Genomic DNA, 22,304 nt, shown 5'->3' with positions numbered 1-22,304 from the left:
GGTGAATAGCACAGTGAACTTTTATTTTAGATGAGAAATCACTTCTACCACATATTATCAAGTCAAGAAGAAAGATTAAGTAACAGAATTTTTAACTAACACAATAAAATTGAGTTGAAACCATTATGAGATGAATGACAACGTCTACATTCAGAGCACATGAAGGATTTTGCCCCAATTCTGAAGAAGCACCTCCTCAAAACATCCGATAGACATAATTGCGTATTGTAAGTTTTATAGCTTAAAAAGTGAGGAACAAAAGACATTTTAAGGACATTAAAGCTTCTACCACAATGACTGGACTGACAGCTTTATAAATAGTAAAAACTGCACATGTAATTAGTTTCTGCCAGTTAACACAAAGGATTACTGCACACGTACCAAGTTTCTGATGAGTGAATGGACAAAAACATCTGGTCTCTCTCCAAATTAATATATCTTAGCCATATCTTAATTCATTCATTAGCTTGCATGCATACAGTATTTAATTCTTTGGAAGATACTCAGAGGTCCAAGAATACTGTTCAGAACTAAAGACAGCTGTATATAAGTAATCTTCTTAAGTCAGCTAACCATTTTTATACAGTATTTATGTAGTGGTGTAGAATACTTTACCTAATAAGTATCTCCAGCATTCTTTTTTCTTTAGCTGAGTATTTTGCTTAGTTTTTAATATACCTGCCAGAAAGCTGTACCTTGTCTCTCCTTAACTACTTTTGCCCTTCACTCTGATTCCTGAAGTTAGGTGATCTTTTTTCCCCCTTTTTCCCATACTGAAAGCATTTGACACTTAGTATAAGGGAAAGATTTTTTTTTATCCTTCCAAACAGACTTGGGAACCATTCCTGCAACACACTATTCCCATACAAGACATCTATGCTTTCTTTAGTACACAAAATGACACCACCTGGTGCGATTTTCTCATTTATCCTGACTGTTAGAATATTTTTTAGTTTGCAAACTCTCTCTTACTGGACATCTTCAAAATAACAAACAATCCCATAGCGTCACATAATACAGCCAGTTCAAATCACAAACACTTATGCAATGATTGTTTTTCCTAGTAAGTAATGCCAAAAGAATATTATTGTGTTTTAGGTCAATGTAGATTTTCATTTGCTTCATTGAAGGGAAAGTACTGATCAGAGAAGGTAAAGTTAGGACCCAAACATGGCCTCAGTTATCTGTAAAGTTTCTGTTACCAGTGCTTTTGACTAGTTTCAGGAGACTGCTCTGCTTTTCTCATTATAAAAAGAGCTAAAAAGCAACACGTTTGGATGAGAGAATTAGTTTGGACTCTGGGGACTACTAACAATTATAAGCTAACAAATGAAATCAACAACAAAATCTGCCCCAGAAAGCAGCCCGGGGAGAGTGATTTTTGCTCCAAATAATGCTTAGTAACTTCTCAAGAGAAGAAATTGTCATAGAAATCCAGTACACAGATCATGATATAAACCAGTCAACTAGAGAAACATTGCTGCCTTTAAGTAAAATCAATATGACTACAAATATTGTTAGTGCTCAGCCTTCTCACCTTGATTCTCAACAAAACTGAGGAAGCACTCTTTATTTTGGAATTTCACAGCATGCAAAGGCAGAGTCAAAGTTAAGCTATGCTCTTGCCCATCAGAGCTTTTGCATACCACTTCAGCCAAAGGACAACACTTATCTGGCACCAATATTAGCCATTTAGCAACCTTAACTGATGCATTTTCTTCTTCTTCCTGAGAGAGGTAAGAGTTACAGAAACCATCATACCAACCCACTAAACTCTTCTACAAATACTGAAAGCACATGGAATTCACTCTGGTAGTTTGGTAATACATAGAAAGTTAAGAGGCTCAATACTTTTCAGTGAAAGGGTGAATAATATTATCCTCCTCTAGAGCAAGTTGCTTTAACAATGTAATTAAGCTATAACTGCAGTCTCAGCAGAACCATCCTTATGCCCAATATAGGATCTTGTTTTCTAGCACTAATACTGAATATATGATAGAAGGAACTACTATGGAATGATTGCATCATCTTCACAAATTCATTGCTCATGGCTGTAAGATATGTGTTTTGTATATGCTGCTTACAGAAATAAACAACCTGATCTTTGGCATTTTCACCAATCTTCTCCACGTTATTATCCTGTCCCTATCCCCCACCCCTTCACCTACTTTGCACACACTCTCTTTTCTGATCTCCACCACTTACTTGGTGCTGAAACAGCATTCAGAAGGGGAAGATGGACATCTCCGCATTTCTAATCTTCTGATAGTTAAAATGTGGAAATACTCTCTCCCAAAAAGAACCATTTTACCCTGGAACCGCCTCCAAAAGCCACGAGGGAATCACGCAGTGAAATCAGTATTATGTTGATGCTGAGCAAGTAATAAGCATTCTTGGCCCGCCCTTCATTAGTCAAGGCCGAAACAAGTAACTGTTACAACAAAAACTCGGAGTCTTTGAGGCAGACAGTTCAAGCAAGGAGAAGCAGCACATTCATCCAAAATGGACAGAGAAGACAGCTAAGATCAGTAAGACCTAATGTATATATGTTTTACTAATCTCTGGTTTGCAAGCCATCAGGAGTGTTTTTTAGGCCCCAAACTTGCACCATATGAGTGTGAGCAATATCACTCTATCAGAAACATTATTTTTTATGTACAATTTTGACCTTTCATGGCCTAGTAGCCCAAACCCCCACACTGCTGTTGCAAGTCTACTTTGTTGCTTCATATCAGAATCATCAGAGCCAGCTCCTTTCCTTAGGTGAAAGGCTGGCATATATTATCACTTGGTAAGCTTGTTAACTCTTAACATTATACTTTTATTAGCATGTTTCACATTAGAAGAGCTATTTTCAACAACTGAGTACAACAGCTAGTGACACGACTTTTTTTTTTTTTTTTTTTTTTTTTAATTAAACATCCTCTTTTTATGTGTTAATATACAAACTAGTCAGGAACTAGATCCCAGAATGATTCTGCTACCTAAGGTCAAATTCCGAATTCCATTCAGTTTAAGACTGCCATAGGTTTTCACATTTCAAATTTCAGATTGGCTGTAATTCACATCTTATATGCCATTTTTAATATTGCTCCAAGAAATTAGCAGATGATTCTTGATGTACACAACTGGCACCACAGTGATTTTGTTGATCTGGTAAGCTCCACTAGAAACATTTTCTCAATACTGAGCATACGAGACAGAATTAAAAAAACAACCTCAACACAGCCAATTCCCTCCTCCAACTCAACTCCGTCATGTAACACTTCGATGAATTGATATATTTCATTAATCCAGCGAGAAACTACACCACCAGAGGGAAGACAAGGAAATCACAGGCTCATGCTTAAAGACAGTTACAGATTCACTTAAAACACACTTGGTTGCTTGCCACTATGTGCAATTTAACTATAAACAGTGGAAGAGATCTCCACTTAATTTATTTTGACATGAAAAAAGCCACATTTAACTTTACTGACAATAATTTAAAAAGGTTTTCATGCTAGTTTTTAAAGCATGCTAGATAACTGATTTTTTTAAAGTTTGAATGAAGACTAAGAAGTCCATAAGAATGTACAAATGAAAATAAAAGTATATTAGAAAGTTGCTTTGGAGTTCTGCATAAACCATTCCAGAATTGTCTTGGGTATAAATTTAACCAATACCTCAAACCCGAGTACTTTCATACACTGAATGGTGCCAGTGATTATTAATTGAAGAGCTAACATTTCTCAGATAAATCAGATCATCTGATAAGGCTGTTTTGTTTTTATTTTGCAAGAAAGAAGAATCCTGATTATTCAAGATCCTTTTTCTCCTCTGATGGATTTTCAAAGCGGAGGTAACTACAATCTGCCAAACAAGGCTATCCCAGGGAAATACCATTATGTGCTTGCTGTTATCCTTAAGACATCTGCTCCTGGCTATGAGATTAATTTGTCTGGTATGAAGGTTGAATTATCATTGTCTTACAGCACTGAAATGTAAGTATAAAAAGTTGCATTATAAAAGGGAATATAAACCACAATTCACATTGTGATTCATAAGGCAGTACCCAAAATATACCAATATCTGCAAGTTAAGTAACATAACAAAGAGCTGTAGTTCCACATGCAACATTTCAGAAGCCTCCAACGTGGATGTTAACAGCCATTACAGGGATAAACCATAGGACAATCCAGTGTCTGGCAGTGGTAACTACTGGGTATTATGGGAAGAGCTTAGTAACATGACAAGCCGGGGCTGCATCTCTGTACGTAAGATTTAGTGTGAAATCTAAAGTAGTTGATAAAGATGTGCATTAGCACTAAAGGCCAAAGCTTCAAACTGTCAAGACGATATCTTGGTAACTTAATGGAAGATCTGCCTTGCAAAACATATAGAGAAACCACAGTCAAACAGGAAGAAATGTCTCCAACCTCTAGGTAAGGCACATACTGAATAATGAGCTGAGATGGATTAACCTTCTTGAGCGAGTCGTTTCATACTGTATGAAACTCACAATCCACATGCGTGATTTGGATAACACAATCTTGATACTGGAAGTTATAAAAATAGGCAAAGCTGTCTACTTTGTTGTTTTCAAACCTGTGACTGTTTCCTGTTAAATGCACCGGTTCCAATGGCTGGCAGCTCTCATACAGAGAAGGAAAACCCATCACCTTGCTGAAGAACTTGGTGGTGACTCTACAATGACTTGAGTCTAAGGAAGGGTTATTTGCTAACTTCAAAGAACAAAGCAGTCTCAGAACTAACTCCTTCACTCTGAGAGCCACTACTTAGGAAGGAGCAGAAAATTAGTTTCTTACAAACATCTTATGACTCCAGAGATAATAAAGGCAAAGAGTAGGAACAGCACAATAAGACTCTCTGTAGCATTTGATAAACACTTTTCTCCAGGAAACACACTGCCTGCAGCCTAGCCCACAGGCCTGAAACTTGAATTATGTATCTGGCAAATAACCTCCAGAGATCACTTGGCCTAGCTTGCCTACGTAGGTCCTACTTGAATTGAATTAAAATCAGAGGAAAAAGTTCCAGGATCCAATTCGCACTTGTTGGCATCAGGCTACCGCAGAGAGGATCTACGTTTTTCTCTATGAGAAGCAAACCACAGTGTTAATTTCAGTTTCTGAAAATTCCTTATGAAGCCTTTTAAGTTGAAGAAGTGATTCGTTTGTGGACGGTGCCTCATCAATTTTGACAAGTGCCCTTCACTGATGGCTCATGCAAGTACCAGCACTGGACCCTTCTGATTAGCTACTATTTATGTAGTAATCTTGATGAAGAGGCTCTACCATTTATACAATGGCATAATAGTGTCTTTAGTTTGGTTCTCTATGCCTTTCCTGACCATTCATAACATTGACTCTGCTTGCTTTTACTTTTTTTTTGTCAGCTAACATTTTTTTATATGCCCTTCTGGCTCCTTCGTCACATCTGAGTTTTGAGAAGTTGGATAAGTGCCTCCTTTCAATATATGCCTCTTTTTATATAAAAAAGTAAGTAATATTTTTTTAATAACTTTACACTTAATTTACTGCTTAAGTATTTTTAGGTTGTTTTCTTTGACTTGCACAGAGATAGACACTGTGTAGTAAAGAAAGTCAAGCTAACAAGATTTCTCACTCTCCCCACCATCTGCCTGAATTAAGTACTGTTTTCAACTACCGTAGGTGATGGAAACCAAGTTATTTCAGTCCCAAGTGCTCACAGCCAGCACCTTCTTGAAACAGGTAAGTACAAGAAATTCAGCTTAGAGTGCAACTAATTTGGAAGAAACAAGATTTGTTTAACCAGAATGTATGACTGGCTATCAAAAAAACCCATTCAGAAGTTCCTGATCTGTGAACACATTTACACAGAAATGAAAGAAAGTGATTAGCAAATACTGATCTTGTTTAATTTAAGACTACAAGCTATTAAGGGATAAATGACTAACGTCCCTGTCAATCGCAGCCCAAGGCAAACATTTTTTGTTTATTAAAAACCTATCATCAAAGGAATTCTGTACAGCTTTACCTTTTTAAACTAAACCCATGTCAGAGATATTAATGCCTGTACTTAAGTACTAACTTTTAAGGATGCCACCATAATCATAAAAATATGGCAGCTAATAACCATAAATTCAAGAACAGCGTCATTGTCAGAAAGTAATCTTACCTGAAATTTTTATATCCCTTCAGTATACTGCTCTCAGGTTTTAAAGAAACATGATTAAGTCAATTAAGTACCACTGAGGATTTTAAACTAAATATTTGTTACAGAATAACACTGTTAATTTTTTGCAGGTTATTCCTATAAGTCTGACACTTCAGGTCCAGAATTTTACGTAGAATGTAAATGTCAGCTTCCAGCACAAGCTCAGAATAGCTGTATATAACAAAAATCTTTTTCATCCTGACTTAAAGCAAATAAATTAAAAAAATAAATTAAGCAGAGCTAACATACAAATATAGTTTCTACCCATAACAGCCAACATCCTCTGATAACACACAGCACTTGCGGTCTGTCAATCCCATGCAACTATTTTATTATTGAATTAAATATCATGGGGTTTAGCAATCAAAACCCACCTGTCAATGCGACCAGCTTCAAATCACAGGCTGACAAAGACATTTAGACAACATGAAATAAAACCTACTTGTTGAACATCCTGTTGAAAAACGCACAGCTGAAGCCGCTGGTGCAAGCGGACCTTTCGATGCTGCCAAATATTTTCCAGTTGGCGCTGGTGGTGCAGGACTTCATGAATGACATCCAGAACGTGATGAACTGCTTTCGAGTAGTTGGCAGAAGCGGTGAGGGAATCAGAGCTCCCAGGAGTCAAAGGTCTCTGAAGTTTGTCAAGCAGTGACTTTCCATCTTGGCTCACCTGACCAGTGGGAAAGACAAAAAATTACTTCTCTTGCCAAAAGCTTATTAGGCCATTATTTCATTCCCCACCCCTTCTCATTTTAGATGTGTTCTAGAACTTGGGGAGCAGATAATTTTATTTTTATTTTTTTTTTTAAATTCCAGGCATGATTACTTGCAGCTGCTATAGAAAAAAAAATATATATATCTATATATTCTCCCTCTCTGTAAGGTAATTTTAAGTAGCAGTCTTCTAAATAACAGCCTGTCTTTCAATCTTTCTATTACCCTAGGAGTGCTTTTCCTTTAAAATTATGTTTGTTTGTTTGTTTTTTTAAAAAGCTCAAATCTAAGTTAGAATAAATATTCTTCAGGTCTTTCTCTAGTCAAAGCAGCAGCTAAAATTAAGCATTTCCCCAGAATTATCCTTCCAGGAGCAACTCTCTTCATTTGCTGTAAAGGTGAACCAGGAGGCTACTTTCTGTAGTCTAATATTAACTTGATGTATACATTCAGACCTCCAGACATAAACTTAGGACATGACTTGATCTGACACGATTTACAAATTCTAAATTATTACTGTTGCTGGTAAGCCAAAAGCAAGCTGCTGTTATGACAAACTTAAACCTGATTAAATCACTTCAAACCTTCCCGTGCAGCACATAAAGATACTTATTTCCAAAACATGCTTAACTACTGATGCTGACAAGAAACATCATTGCTAATTGTTGTCTTCTCTGATTCAAACCACAGCAAAAGCATTCAGATTTACCTCACATGCTAATTAAAAGGCAATAACCCTGTATTATCTGGTCACTATTAACATTTAGCACTTGCCAAGGCTGTTGAAAGCATTTTTCATTGGTGTTTAACTATTTTGCTTGAAGTTTAGAGAACTGCTAGAATTCAGTATCATTCAGCTATCTGTAAATAACTTTTTTAATAGTTCATCTGACAGGCAGGAAAAATCCATTCAAAACCATAAGACTGGAGTGTAAACAATAGTCTGATTCCACCGAATCAACACCATGTCAGAAACAGAAAATTTGTCAAGGCCTTCTCCCAGTGGCTATTTTCAACATTTTTCATTAAATCTAGGTACATTTTATAGTTGCTATTCAGTAGTCAAACAGATCTGAAAATTATTTTGTAATTATTTGTTTACATGTGACAGCCCCTTGTTCTGATTAATTTATTAGCTTTCCTCTTTGGAGTTAACACAGTAAAGTCTTCTTCCTTCACAGTGTATGACTACCTTAAGATTTCAATAAGATATCTAACTTCATTTATATATACATAACTTCATTTAATGCACGGCTATTGGGTTTTCAAGCACACCAGTCATCTAAGCTTGTAAGCTAGTAAGTTACTGTTCTAGTAATATACAGTAATTATCCTCAGTAAAATCTGACTGTCTAGTCTTAAAAGCATTTACTCTCTTAAAATTACTGTCTTCTACTTTGCAACCAAGTCATGTTGTCAAGACATTGTAATCTAAAATGAATGATAAAGTGTTGTAATTTCCACAGTGTTCCTCTCTCTCTCCCCTCACTGTTCATTCATCACAAAATGAAAGGAGATCCGTGCTATAACAGAAGTCATACATCTAATAATGATAAGCAATAGTTCTGTAATAGCTTTACATAGAAAGACAACTCCATCAATCTTCAAAATGGAATGCGTGTTTATATAAGGCAAAACAAAACCTTCAGTACAGAGCAGAAACCTGACTTGTACACACACATACAACTACTATTTCTGCACCAATTCTGATTGCTAAAGACAATGGTATTGCTTTACCAGATGGGGAAAAGTAATGACCTGATATTAATAAAAAAGGCACCTAATCTTGTGGTTTGGGTTTTGTTTGTTTATTTGGGGGTTCTTTGTGTATGTATTTTGTTTGGTGTGTTGTTTTTTGTTTCGTTGGTTTGGTAGTACCAATAAAGATTTTAGTAAAATCTCTAGCTATCCCAAAGTAAAAAGCTACAGCTTTGAAATCTTAAATAAATCTTCAAGGTATTTGCCAGAACAACCCTATAATCTACCCATCTAGTTTACTTTCATTATGCATCACCAGGAAGCAAACAGTATTTTGCATGGCAATCCATAGTACTTATTTACACTTAACAGCAGGCCCTAGTCCATTCACATCTGTGATGGAAAAAAAAAAATTCCCACATTTTCACTTCAGTGCTTTATAATCACTATTCTAGATGGCCTTAGCCTCCCTATGCCTTGCTGCACTCTCATGGAGCACACATCCCAGATTGCCTCTCATCACATAAATCTACTACAAATGGGCTACGTCTCTGTCCCTTGTTTTACAAAGGGATCCTCCCAATGAAGAGAGGTTATAATGAAGAAATGAAACCTTCCTACAAAACATGCTGTCAAGAATGAGTTAAAACAGGTGTGTTTAGTACGATCACAATTTTTATTACCAAAGGTGTGCTTCAGTATGTCATTAGATCAGTTGACATAGCAAGGTGGCATATACTGGGAATGGGGATATCAGTGTGTATTTTACACAAAAGAACAACAACTCGTGAACTCTGGACATCTGACTCATGGTAATAAAGTTTATACAGGCCCTAAGATAGCAGGTATTCAAAACACCCTGTTTTGATATACTAACAATGAGACTGATCATCAGCACTAATCTTACCCTCCTTCATTGCTAAATGAAATGTGACCAGACTTATTGAGGAATGGATTGAGAGCAGTCCTGAGGAGAAGGACTTGGGGATAACCCAGCAATGTGCACTTGCAGCCTAGAAAGTCAACCACATCGTGGGCTGCACCAAAAGAAGTGTGACCAGCAGGTCAAAGGAGGTGATTTTCACCCTCCACTCCACTTTTGTGAGATCCCACCTGGAGTACTGTGTCCAGCTCTGAGGCCAACATAAAAGGGACAAGAACCTGTTGGAGCAAGTCCAGAAGAGGGCCAGGATGATGATCAGGGGCCACTGGAACACCTCTCCTATGAATACAGGCTGAGAGAGTTGGAGCTGTTTAGTCTGGAAGAGGCTCTAGGGAGACCTTATTGCAGCCATCAAGTACCTATAGGTGGCCTACAAGCAAGCTGGAATGGAACTTTATACAAGGGCATGTAGTGATAGGTCAAGGAGTAACAGCTTTAAACTGAAAGAGGGTAAATTTAGATTAGATACAAGGAAGAAATTATTTACTGTGAGGGTGGTGAGACTGGAACATGCTGCCTAGAGAAGCTGTAGGTGTCCCATCCTGAGAAGTGTTCAAGGCCAGGTTGGATGAAGCTTTGAGCAACCTGGTCTAGTGGAAGGTGTCCCTGTCCACGGCAGGGGGGTTGGAATTAAATGATATTCTGGTTCCTTCCAACCCAAGCTATTCTATGATTCAATGATTCAGTTGCACATAATTGAGCTGTTTCATCAAAACGTAGTTCAATCTTTAATGTAATGTATAAATCATGATCATTAATTCAATCCCACAGGACCTCCTTTTAAAAGAAGGTGCAAGCTGTGACCTAAGCTATCCTGTGTCCACCCATCTTTTTTTACCATGAGTTAATCAAATATATAATTTTATGCATCTTTTGTGAGAATAGAAACTGCTGCATTTAAACCAGAAAAACGTCAGTATGATTTAACAGAAAAAAATAGTTTTACCCTGTGATGAGAACAACCCTGGAAAAAGAAAGCAAGAAAAACTCAATGGGAAATACAGAAAATATCTGTTAGCTAATGGTGAAGCCAATACTCATTTGATTTCTTACTTCAGCCATCTAACACACGGGAGAGCTCTAAATTTGAAGAAAAATGATAGGTACTGTAGTCATCGCTTTCGAGGCCACCTTCAGAATAAGTATTTTGTCTGAAGTTGTAAATTCAACTATTAGAAATACTAAGAAATATTATTATTTTATTGTGTGCAGAATCCAAGATTAGAGCAGCAGCACAGGATACGCAAATCTTACAATGCTGACTACAGAGGCATGCTGGCTCATTTAAGTGTCTTTGAGGTTGGCAGAACTAAGTTTGTACCACACGCATTTCCATCTTGCCTTTTAAATTTATTTCAGAAGATCAAGGGGAAGACTTAACACCTAACTTTTGAACAACAGTAGCAAAGTCCAGTATACTAAACTAAAAAAGAAGCCTGACACTTGAGTTTTCAGCTAACACACAGTGCAACAAGCAATGCCAGTTCATGGTCCAAACTTAACATTACACCATTATATCAAGTCAGCAACCTAAGTAAACAAACAAGACACTTACCTCAGAGTAAGCCAAGGTAATATGCTCATATATCCCTTGATGGTGATGGATAGCATCTTCTAAATCTTGCAGTTCTGAGGGAAGCTCCACCTCGCCACAAGCTTTACACCATGAGTCCACATTGCTCATGTACTGCAGAAGAAAACCCAACATTCTGCTTGATTTGGGGTTCTATCAATAAGTACACTCATGCTGGCAATATACAAAACGACTGGTATCTGTGTGACAGCCACTGAAAATACTTTTTTTAAGGTAAAATTTTTAGTGCATTTTTCTCTGAATTGAACCAAAACAAAGCTTCTATCAGAATAGAAGCAAATATTCAAGTTTGATTATGCTCGTACTGTTAGTCACACGGAACTCTCTGAGCCATTCACAGACAGGCAGGCTTAGTTCTATGTTGTCAGCCTTCAGAACCAATTAAACTGTTTGCAATACTGATACTTCAAGTTTACTCCTTCTCCTTTTCTTGAGTATGCAGCTAAGAAAAAGTTTACTTCACCTTGCACCTACCATTTCAGATGCATGAAAGCCAATTAAGGTCTTGTCTACACAAGAAGGTAAAACATGCTACAGCCTTCAAGTCCAGACCCTCAGTATTACCCGTTAACTCCCTGTGCAAATACTCATAGTATCATGAGGTATCAGCTCACCTTTATGAAATCTTCAGAGAAAAACAAGTTACTTTGCACATGTGTGCATGGGCACAGGCACACAAAGAATTAATGGTGCACTATTCACTGAAACATTCCATAATTATTAATATCTTTTGCTGGAAAGAGATCATCAAGGAGGCAAAGCAGTGTTAGAGGACAGCAAATTCACACCTCAGCCCCCAAAGCACTAACTTCTACACACCGAGAAGCACTAAATCCATTTGGCAAGCTCCTACAGCAGCAAGCATGTGAGGGATTCTCCTAGGACTAACACTGAACTTTGAGCACACAGCTATGTCAGCATAGCTACTCAATCAAGCCTTTCAGAGGAAATTGAGGATACTCTTCCGCAGACAATTCTCTTCTTGAGAATCTCTTCTGCAGACAATTTAAGTTATCTCTGAAGCTGGAGCTGTCTTGACAGACAAGAAATTGCCATCATAGCTGTATGCACAGCAGAAGTTCTGTCAACTTATTTTTGACAGCTAGGGGGCACGAATTTTATACCCTCATTATGCTAAGAAAGGAAAGAATAAAAAAAAGAATCTGTTTTTCTAATTTTTATAGCTGTTAAACCTAGTAAAGCCAAGCATTTGTAGTCTCTGTAAACTAAGTTTATCCTCTATTCATGTCAAGGTCAAGTCTCCAAAGTTTTAAGAGACCAAGCTATTACTCTCATCATATATATCTTAATTCCGGGAGCACATGTCATCATTTGAGGAAAAAATAATCCACAGACCATTTCTGGCACTCCATTATTGTTTGAAAGCTCAGAGGAAGGGTGATAAATAAGTATTATAGAGTTAGGTACTTTAATACTAATTTGATCAGAGCACAATTTTAAAAATCTCTCACATTAAGCTTTAAACATTAAAAGAGGCTCTACGTGGGACCACAAAGCTACAGCTCTTTCACCAGTCAGCAGGCACTGGCTGCTGGGTGCAGTCCTCACGGTACCTGACAGTGGGCAGTGACACTTACCTGTCATTTGCAAACAAACCCATGCATTCAAGAAGGGTGTGTTATTTCTTTGGATGCTTATTTTTTAATCATCTTTTTATGTAGGTCAAACATCACCAGTCCCTAAAGTGGTCATCGCTCTCATTCCAAACCCTCCTTCAACTTACTGTCCACCGTTAGTGAAACAGCTAATGTATCATAGGCAGGTTAGCTTACAAAGCAACTATGACAGTTCATTACAGTTAATCATAAAATGAAAACCACAGAAGGAGCAATTAAAAAGTAAATTAATCCCAGCAGATGCTGCACTATTTTCTCTCATTCTTATCTTTCCTCCTGTTTACACTTACAGTTAGTACTGAAGGTAACACTAACCCTTACCACAGTTGCCCTGCACACACACACAAAATTTACTTCATTTGCTTATGAAAAAGGATGGCATTCGAGTCAAGGTATACCTAACTGTTCATGTCCTATCTCGCTTCTACATGTATAGCTGACAATGCTTAAATATAAACATGAAAAACTCAAGCACTTAGAAAAACATCAATACTGATAAGGTACCACAGTGTCTATCAAATGCTTCAAGCTGGTTGGTGACTTTCTTTGTCTACTTTTTATGTGGCTTTTCTGTAAAACCTGCTAAAATACTTATTATATTAGCATTAGTTTATACATTTTACCTTAATCTGTCTAAGGACAGTTAAATCCATGTCACCACTAACATTAATGAAAAACAATTTGTATTTACATCTTTATATGTCCACATTTCTAATTTCTGGACATTTATGAAGTTGAATATCTGTGTAGCAGAAATCAGGAAAAAAACTTCTTAAAATAAAGTATGCTGCCTCTGAGTTTCTGCAGTTATCAACTCCCAAGTGGTTCCTTCATTTATTCCAAATTAAAGTTACATCAGACGTGAGACTTTTTCTTGGATCCTATTTAGCAAGGCAAATGGAAATAAAAGTATCTACAGCAGCCATACAGCACACCAGAACTTCAGTGAGCCATCAGCATCCAAGAACCTCTGCTCTCCAAATTCACTAGAGATGTGCAGAGCAGACAGTCTGTAACATCAATTGGTGACTCAACAGCACACACATAGTAACTCCTTCAGAACTGAATTCCCTTGAGGGAAAAACATTATTTCACCAACAAGACTATTAACTTGGGGATATTTATTCCTATTTCCCCTACATATACCTCTTCTCTGGCAGTTACACATGGTTAATGACTTAATTAAAATAATTGGTATAGGCCTAGAGCTAATTTTTTCTTTTAATATAGAAGGAATCTCTTACGAGATACTAAGTAAACATCTCCCACCACCATTTCAGATTCAGAAGACAGTTAATTAACTTCTCAACTTTCAGGCCAGTTCAAGTATAAGTTTTCTGTAAGCCATTACTACGAATTAAATCTTGACACTAAATGACTGATTGTGGTGGAGTGGTGAGGACAACAGAACAAGAGATGATTTCTGAATGTAGGAAAGCCACTATATCAGTACCGAATATACTAATTTTTTTCCTTCAAAACTTCATGTAGTTAAGCATTACGTCCACTTCATTTGGATTCATATAGCTAATTTAGCTAAGTTTTATCTTGCATTGGTATGGGCAAGACATTTTGTGGACAATATAAGGGCAATGGGCTGTCCTGAGGAGAACAAGTTTTTGTTTGACTATCAGCCAAAAATCAGCAGAAATTAATGCTCTGGCTTTCTTGTCAACCTTCTCACTCACTCTCTTGTACTTCTGTCTAAATCAAAAGCACTCAAATGCAACTCACCATTCAAGCATGGAAAGTTTTGTTGGTGCCCTCCCCGGTCACTAACCTGTTCAGCTTTCTGATGGAAGATGGAGGACATATCCAGTAATGTGCTACGTTCATCCAAGGCTGCAGCAAACGCCTTCCATTCTTGCTCCAACTGACTTGCAATCTGTTTTATCTGCTGTGAAGCGTAATGGCCAGACTCGACCAGGCGATTTGCTACTGACATGATGCGGTTTATGTTTACATACACATTCTACGGAAAAGAAGGAGGGAAAACACAGTGAAAGTCAGCAGACAACCTAAATACAGAGGTATACTTCTACAAAATTCTTCTTTATTACAGTACTGCTTAATAGACTGGTTTGTGCCTGCCTAACTTTGGAATCTAGGTGTATAATGTAACAGCCTATCTGCAACATTGACAAGTGAGAAGGACAACTTGAAGGTTAATAGTCAGCTTAAACAAAGTTGTATTGTTCCACTATTATAGTGAAGATGAAGAGCTAATCACATTTGGCAACAGTCTCAATAAGGAGGTTTACAGATATTCAAGTCAACAAGACATTCAGCAAAATATACAGCAAAATCCAAGTATAATTAGTAAGCACTTGATCTATCCATGGCTTGCATGTGTGCAACCTCACTCAACAAAACTTTACATCAACTTCTGAAAGTATTTCTACGGTCTATGTAACAAAATACAGAACTCCGAGTTCTAGAGAGTTCAACAGTTTTAGATTTTATTTTCCTGCTACTAAATTGACTTAGAGCTAGCACTGAAAACAAGACAAGGTCAAAAATCAGATTCTCTAGCATACCGGCATTACCCACTGGTGGTTCTTAGACCCTCAATTTTTTTCTTTTAGCTCACATATGCATTTTGGCCTAAAGCATCTAAAATCTGTTCTTGTTCTGATTCTGTATGAACAAACAATATTTTTCAAAGGAAGCAGTCAAGAGTTTCTGATTATTGCAAAGCCAGAAACAAGAACACCTTCACCACCAACAGGATTCTGAGTTGCTCTTCCAGAGCTACATGTATATAATGCTGAGTCGACACTTCTTTCAGTTGGGCTGACTCTCATAATTCTAGATGAAGTTCTTCAAATCACAGGATTGTTGAGGTTGGAGATCACCTAGACCAACTCCTCTGTTCAAAGCAGGTTCAATCAGCATGAGTTGCTCACGGTCATGCCCAGTGAGGTTTTGAGAACCTCTGAGGATGGAGAGACCACAATCTCTCTGGGCAACCTGTTCCAGTGTTTCTTATGTTTAAATCAAATTTCTTGTATTTCAACTTGTGCACATAACCTCTTGTTCTGTTACTGGATACCATGAAGAAAAGTCTGGTTCTGTTTTCTTTGCTCCCTCACATCCGATATTTATATTTGTATAAAAGCAAGATCCCTCCTAAGCATTCCTTCATCCAGAGTAACCAATCCCACCTCTCTCCGCCTTTCTTGTACAATACAAGCACGCCATAAAGGTACTTCATAGAAGAACTTGGTCATAGTGACTTCCCAGAAAGGGAATGAGAACCTTCCACATTAATGCCGTCCTGCAGGCACACTGATTTGCGTGTCTACACTTAGAGCAAGCCCAGTTCAGCCCTGTTTTGTTGATTACAGTGTTCCTTTTGTTCACACCATAGCAGATCCTCTGCTTGCCAACCCAGTCCACCTCTTTTCTCTCTCCCATCCTTCTCAACCTAAAGCTATTCTTACCAGGTTATGCAGCCTGCTGACAAAGACACTTTTGTCCCACTTAGATGAACAGAGATCCTTCATCCTTAGAGAGATAGTCCCATGGTAGTAGAAACCAAAACCCTGTTGCCAACATCAGGACAGTAAACAGTCGTTGACCTGCAGGATACATCTACCCTCACACAAGCAAGACTGAGAAGAAAACCATCCCATGCCCTTGGCCATTGTCTCTCAAGCCATGTAGTCGTGCTTGAGACTTTCCAGGTCACCCCTGGCAGTATCGCTGGTGCTCACATGGAGGAGCATCAGGGAGCAACAGTCTGAGGGCTGGACAAGCTTTGCCAGTCTTTCCCCAACATCCCAAATTTGAGCTCCCAGCAAGCAGCAAACTTCCATAGAGAATGAGTCAGGCTGCCAGACAGGGGCCTCTGTTCCCTGCAGAAGGGAGTCTCGCATTACTTTCACTCGCCTCTTCTTTTTGGTGCTCCTCTGTAGCTCAGACTCGGGTGGCACAGATGCCTTATTTGATAGCTCCCAGTTCCTCTTCAGCTGTGAGGTCAGTGAACCTATTCTGTAGCTGCAAATCTTCAGGTGGAGCAGAAACTTTCTTCCTAGTACCAGCAGCCATTATCTTCCAACCTTCATCATCATGGGAGTTTCCACTTCCCAAACAGACAGGCACAGACTCTGCCTGACCCTCCTCCCTTCAGTATAGTTGGTAGTTTGGACTCTGGAAGCTGGAGAGTGTTGGAAAAGATCTGATCAATCTCTTTCTCATTGTCTCCGATGCTGTGTAGACTGCTAACCTCCTCCTGCAGCTCCTTTACTTGCTGACACAGATCCTTAATAACTGCACACCTCCCATGGGCAAGGAAATCATCTCCTGCTGCTCCAGCCTTGGCAAGAGGCCACAGGCATTCCCTGCAGTGCCGTATACTCCTTCTGGAGCTCCCTGTGGGTTGAGACCTCTGATGTTACAGGGATAGTCAGTACAGCAGTAGCTGGGGACTGTACCCTGGTGTGCATCACCACCATTGCCAAGGACATGCATGATGTTCTGAGCAGAGCTGCTGGCTCCTTCTGCACGAACTACAGCACAAAATGCTACATCCATTGGCTGCTTCTGTTAGCTGCACTTGTTCTTGCCTATATCCTAGAAATGCACATGTGGGGCCAAACTGCCAAACACCATCACACAGAACGGCTGGGAAGAAAATGAACACCATTGAAATCTCAGTGTTCTGCGGTGAAATATTTTTCCATCTTGTCCATGTAGTAAATGTCACGGAGCAGTTAGCTACCTGTCAGCAGAAGCAGCACAACCTTCCCCAAGCAAGGGTTGAAGAACTGAGTCCAGTGAGCCAGGAGGCACAGAACTGACTGCAGCAAGCCTCAGTAGAGGCCACACATCAACAAGTGACACAAGAACAAAACTTGAAATTGCTGGAAAGCTGTATGGTTATATACTGTTGAAAGATGTGACAGGCAAGCTGTGCCAAAATCTGATGATACCCTGGCCAGTAAGAGTGGTCAGGGGAGAACGCTGATACATGGACACCCAAAGCCATGTGGACACTGAGCATCTGAGATGGAACCATCATCTGTTGGTGTTGAGCCACTGCCCAGAGCCTGACACTGGCTGGAGCAAGTGTTGCAGTTCCTCCAGGCCACACCATGCTGACTCATCTGAGTGGTAATCGGCATGGGTCTCTATTAATTGTAACTGTGTGCATGTTTGCAAGCAGGAGTATAACTGATACAGCCTACACTTCAGCTGTTTCACTTAATAAACAGAGCACAAGCAGTGTCATGTTGGCTGTTTTTACTTCCTGCACAATACTACCTGTTCATCTTTAGGCTACCTCACACATCTCTGCTCTCCTTCTAAGCACAGCTGAACAACTGGAGAACTACTACTATTTCCAACAAATTTTACAAGACTGGAGAGCATTTAGGCCTAAATAAATCCAGAAAGCTATTACATCGTCTTTACAGTGGTGGGAAAAAACCAAAACAAAACAAACCAACAAGTGTCAGAAGACAAAACAATAAAGGCTGTATTAGATTGCCATTCGAACTGTGTATCACAGTAAAGAAATTTTGGAAATTCTGGAATGTCAGTTAGATATGAAGGACAGGACACCATATATGTGAAGGTAACTCAAAACTGAGCTATGGTTAAAAAGTATTCATTTTCCCATGGCAATTGGGCTTCACAAGTGTGGAAGAATACCTCTTGTATGGATATGAATTAATATGCTGACAGCTGAATACTTTCCAAGCTCAAAAAAAAACAAACCAAAACAAAAAACAACAAGAAAGAATCTTGTATATAATGATCTCAACTTTTTTTTTCCCCCCACCATTATATCCCTTACTACCTGATATATCTACTAAAGGTTTAAGTTTCAGTATTCTAGCATGCAGTGGCCAAAAAGAGACATATTTAGTTAAGGAGGAAAAGAATCTCAAATAGCAACTCACTACAATTGGACTGTCTTTAACTGATCCTTGAAGGTTAACAAATTCTCTTCAATTTTCTAAAAGGACAAGCAGGTCCACTGTCATTATTATATGACAAACGCATATTTTGTGCACTGCTTGGGAAGCTGGTGCTCATTCCCAAGAGACTGACGTCTTATTCATTGCATGGATTTACATCCTGGCTTTATTTAAGAAACAACAGCTACCAGGTAATTACTATTAACAACTTCTTCAGCCATTTCATTTACATCATGCAAATCCACATGAAACATCTGCAGCTTCTAAACATGTAGCAACTGTCTAAAAAGTGAAAGGCTCCAGTGATACTGCATTCCTTCCATTGTGTTACACAACTACTGTAACAAAACTAAAAAGGGAACAATTCAAGTTACTGCATTACAGTACCTATAAGTAAGTACACAAATGTAGCCAGCATGATTACTTTCTCTCATGATGCCCTTTAGCCAGAAGCTGAAAATACACCTTACAATATCTGGAAAGCTCCTCATTGCAGAATTATTCCCTAAAGGAAGTGCACATATAAAAAAGTATTACTCAGCAAGGCAACACAGATTAGTAGCCTAACACAACCCGCAGTGTGCTGTGTCATCCTTCGGTGTGTGCCTGAAAGACAAGTACACAGGGGAAAATACAGGTGACAGCTTTCCAGCTTAACTGAACTTCTATCACACTCAATAGAAAATAAAGCTGGTTGGCGCCCTGAAGCTTTTATTTTATTTCCTAATTTTCCCAGATCCATTTAGAAAATGTTTGTTTAGCTCTAAGATTTCAAACAGTAGTTTTCTGATGCAGAGATTACTATTAAGGATTCAGTGTTAAAAACAACCACCTCAGTGACATGGTCTATAAGCCTCATAATTGGCAGCCCTATATAAACTGTAGTGGGTTTCAACTATTAGGGCCACAAAGTTGGTGAAGGGTTTGGAGGGGAAACCGTATGAGGAGCAGCTAAATTCACTTGGTTTGTTCAGCCTGGAGAAGAGGAGACTGAGTGAAGACCTCATGGCGGCTACAGCTTCCTCACAAGAGGAGAAGGAGTGGCAGATGCTGATCTCTTCTCTCTGTCAACCAGTGATAGAACCTAAGGGAATGGCAGGAAGATGTGCCAGGGGAGGTTTAGGTTGGACATTAGGAAAACGTTCTTCCCCCAGAAGGTGGCAGTCACAGCTCCAAGCCTGGCAGTGTTCAAGAAGAGACTGGACAATGCCCTCAGACACATGGTGTGAACTGTGGGGTTGTCACATGCAGGGACAGGAGCTTGACCTGATGACCCTTGCGGGTCCCTTCCAACTCAGGACATTCTAAGATTTTATGATTCTATTCATCTGTGATTTAAATGTTTTAGCAACAATTTCCAAATCATCTGTCACTTCACACGCAAATGGCCACCAAGACAAGGTGTAGCATTAAAGTATGAAATAACCGCTGCTTTAATGATTAAATTGTTTTCTAACATCTATTTTTGCTCTTGCAGCAACAGCAAAACTCTCAGTTTGGGAATCCAAACTTCAAAGATGAGGGCTGGAGAACAACTAAAGGTATCACCTGATGATTTCCCTTGGAAAAAACAAACAAACAAACAAACAAACAAACAAACAAAAACACACACACAAAAACAACAAAACACAACACAAAAACCCAAAACAACAAACAAAAAACAAACAACAATAAACAAACAAACAAAAACAACAAAGGAAAATAAACACAAACAAAACCCCATACATACAGCAACATCCAGACCACAATTAAGCAAAGTGTTTAACTTGTTCTTCAAATACAAAAATCCTCAAAATATTCTCAGGTAACTAACCATTGCTATTAGCACTGGAATGAGTGAAATATAATTTCACTCTAATTTTCTTCAAATTTATCATCTCTCTCTCCTTCATTTTTCATTATGGATCTTCAGAATCTTAGTGCAATACGATATAGTTCAACATATACACCATCTTCTTTCCTCTTTTACTTTTCACTTATGTTCACTTTCCCACAGTAGATGCAAAGGCCTGCATCCATGCCTTATAGCCACATCATTTTAATCTGGATGTTCCCCATCGCAACATTAGGCATGGAGCTCTAAACTGGACCTAATTCTCTAGTAGGACCAACTGAATCAGAGCAATTTCTCAACAAATCTTAAGTTCAGCTCGCCCAATAAGTACCAAGAGTGAAATAAAATTTGCTTCTTTGCAGTAACACCACTGTCTGTTCCTTTAGTTCATGATCCATTGATATGAACACACTTGTTGCTGTATTAACACCTCATCAGCTGATTGCTTTTCAAAGTGTATTTGTTTCTGCCTTCTTAAGGGTTGCACATCTAGACTGTCCTAATACCATCTTGTTGACTTTTGAATGTTCCTCAGAAGCTGGAAACAGCCTGAACTCATTTTGCCTTTTTGGTCTTTTCTCAGGTTGGCGGCATCCAGACATTGCCTCTAAGCATTAACTGCTCTAATACCTGTAAGATTCCCTAACAGATGTGCACTCAAAAAGACCACCCTCCCAGTCTGACTAGGATCCACAGCTGTGCCTCCCTTGAACTTCAAAGAATGTCAAAAATCTATGGTTTGCTTAAACTATAGTTATTCAGAACTCGAATTAATACATTTTACCTACTCTACTCCCATCCCCATTTAGGGTCTTTACCTTGTCTATTAAGGATGTTAGACTGGTTGGACAGTTGAAGGATTTTTACCATTTAACTTTATTTATTTTTTACTGAAAACATTGCCTGAGCAATCTATTAGTTTAAAAAAAAAAACAAACCCTAACTGAAACAACTCCACTCACACAAAAAAACCCAACAACACAAACCAGACAGAAGACAGAAGAGCTAGCTTACTACTGTTTAGCATTTTGCACAAAGATTTTTGTAAAAATCTGTATTTCAAAGTAATCTGAGAAAGAATGCATAATTCACAACCTGTGGTCTTGCTCTCATTTGCTGAAGTCTCAGAGGACTCAGGGCAGTCTAGAATTCACATGGTGCTTAAGTCTGTCTCAAGTGACAACTCAGCATGGTGACAAAAATATATATTTAAAATAAAAAGAATGTCAAGAGTGAAATATAAGGGTAGTGCAAAGGAAAAGGGCAAAGTCACACTAGCTGTCAGCTAAACTGATTTTACCACATCTGACCTTCTTAATGTTTTCATTTGTACTAGTCCCTGTGGCTAGACTTGAGCAAGCTAAGCAAGACACCTTACTAAGTTTTAACTCTGTAAACCCAGTGATATTCAAGTGTTGCATTCGTACTTCTATTTTAACCTCCCAACACCCTCACCAGTGCTCATTTCTGGCACTCTTTTTTTTTAATTACATTAATTATTTTATTACTACCTTGATAAAGTGGTTTAGTATATATATGAAAACAGCCTGTTCTGAGAACATGAATAAACAATATGCTTACAATTGACACAGGACTTTTTGGATTATGGTTAATAAACAGCTTCTACTGATGGTCCTGTCAGCCCTGGGACAAGAAGTAGTCATAGCACACCCTTCAATAGTAGCCAGTGTCAGCTTTCTCCAAAGAAAGCTTCCATTTGCCTACATCACTTTCCAATCATTTGACCCTCACCAGT

At 38.5% G+C, this 22,304-nt stretch overlaps 1 protein-coding gene across 8 annotated transcripts in view; it reads right to left on the bottom strand.

Moving 5' to 3' along the window:
* TRIO (trio Rho guanine nucleotide exchange factor) overlaps positions 1-22,304 on the bottom strand; it is a 256,340-nt gene that overhangs the window by 144,098 nt on the left and 89,938 nt on the right. For all 8 annotated transcript variants that reach the window (XM_082046525.1, XM_082046524.1, XM_082046527.1 and 5 more), the window contains exons 7-9: positions 14,571-14,762; positions 11,115-11,246; positions 6,644-6,874 (exon numbers count right to left, since the gene is read on the bottom strand). In XM_082046525.1, coding sequence (XP_081902651.1) covers positions 6,644-6,874; positions 11,115-11,246; positions 14,571-14,762 — 555 coding nt within the window. The remainder of the gene's footprint in view (positions 1-6,643; positions 6,875-11,114; positions 11,247-14,570; positions 14,763-22,304) is intronic.

Source organism: Streptopelia decaocto (assembly GCF_964273445.1).
Source record: "Streptopelia decaocto genome assembly, chromosome: 2".
NCBI classification, from domain to species: Eukaryota; Metazoa; Chordata; class Aves; order Columbiformes; family Columbidae; genus Streptopelia; species Streptopelia decaocto.
Note: the sequence above shows the minus strand (reverse complement) of the source record. Positions and strands in the feature narration are given on the sequence as shown.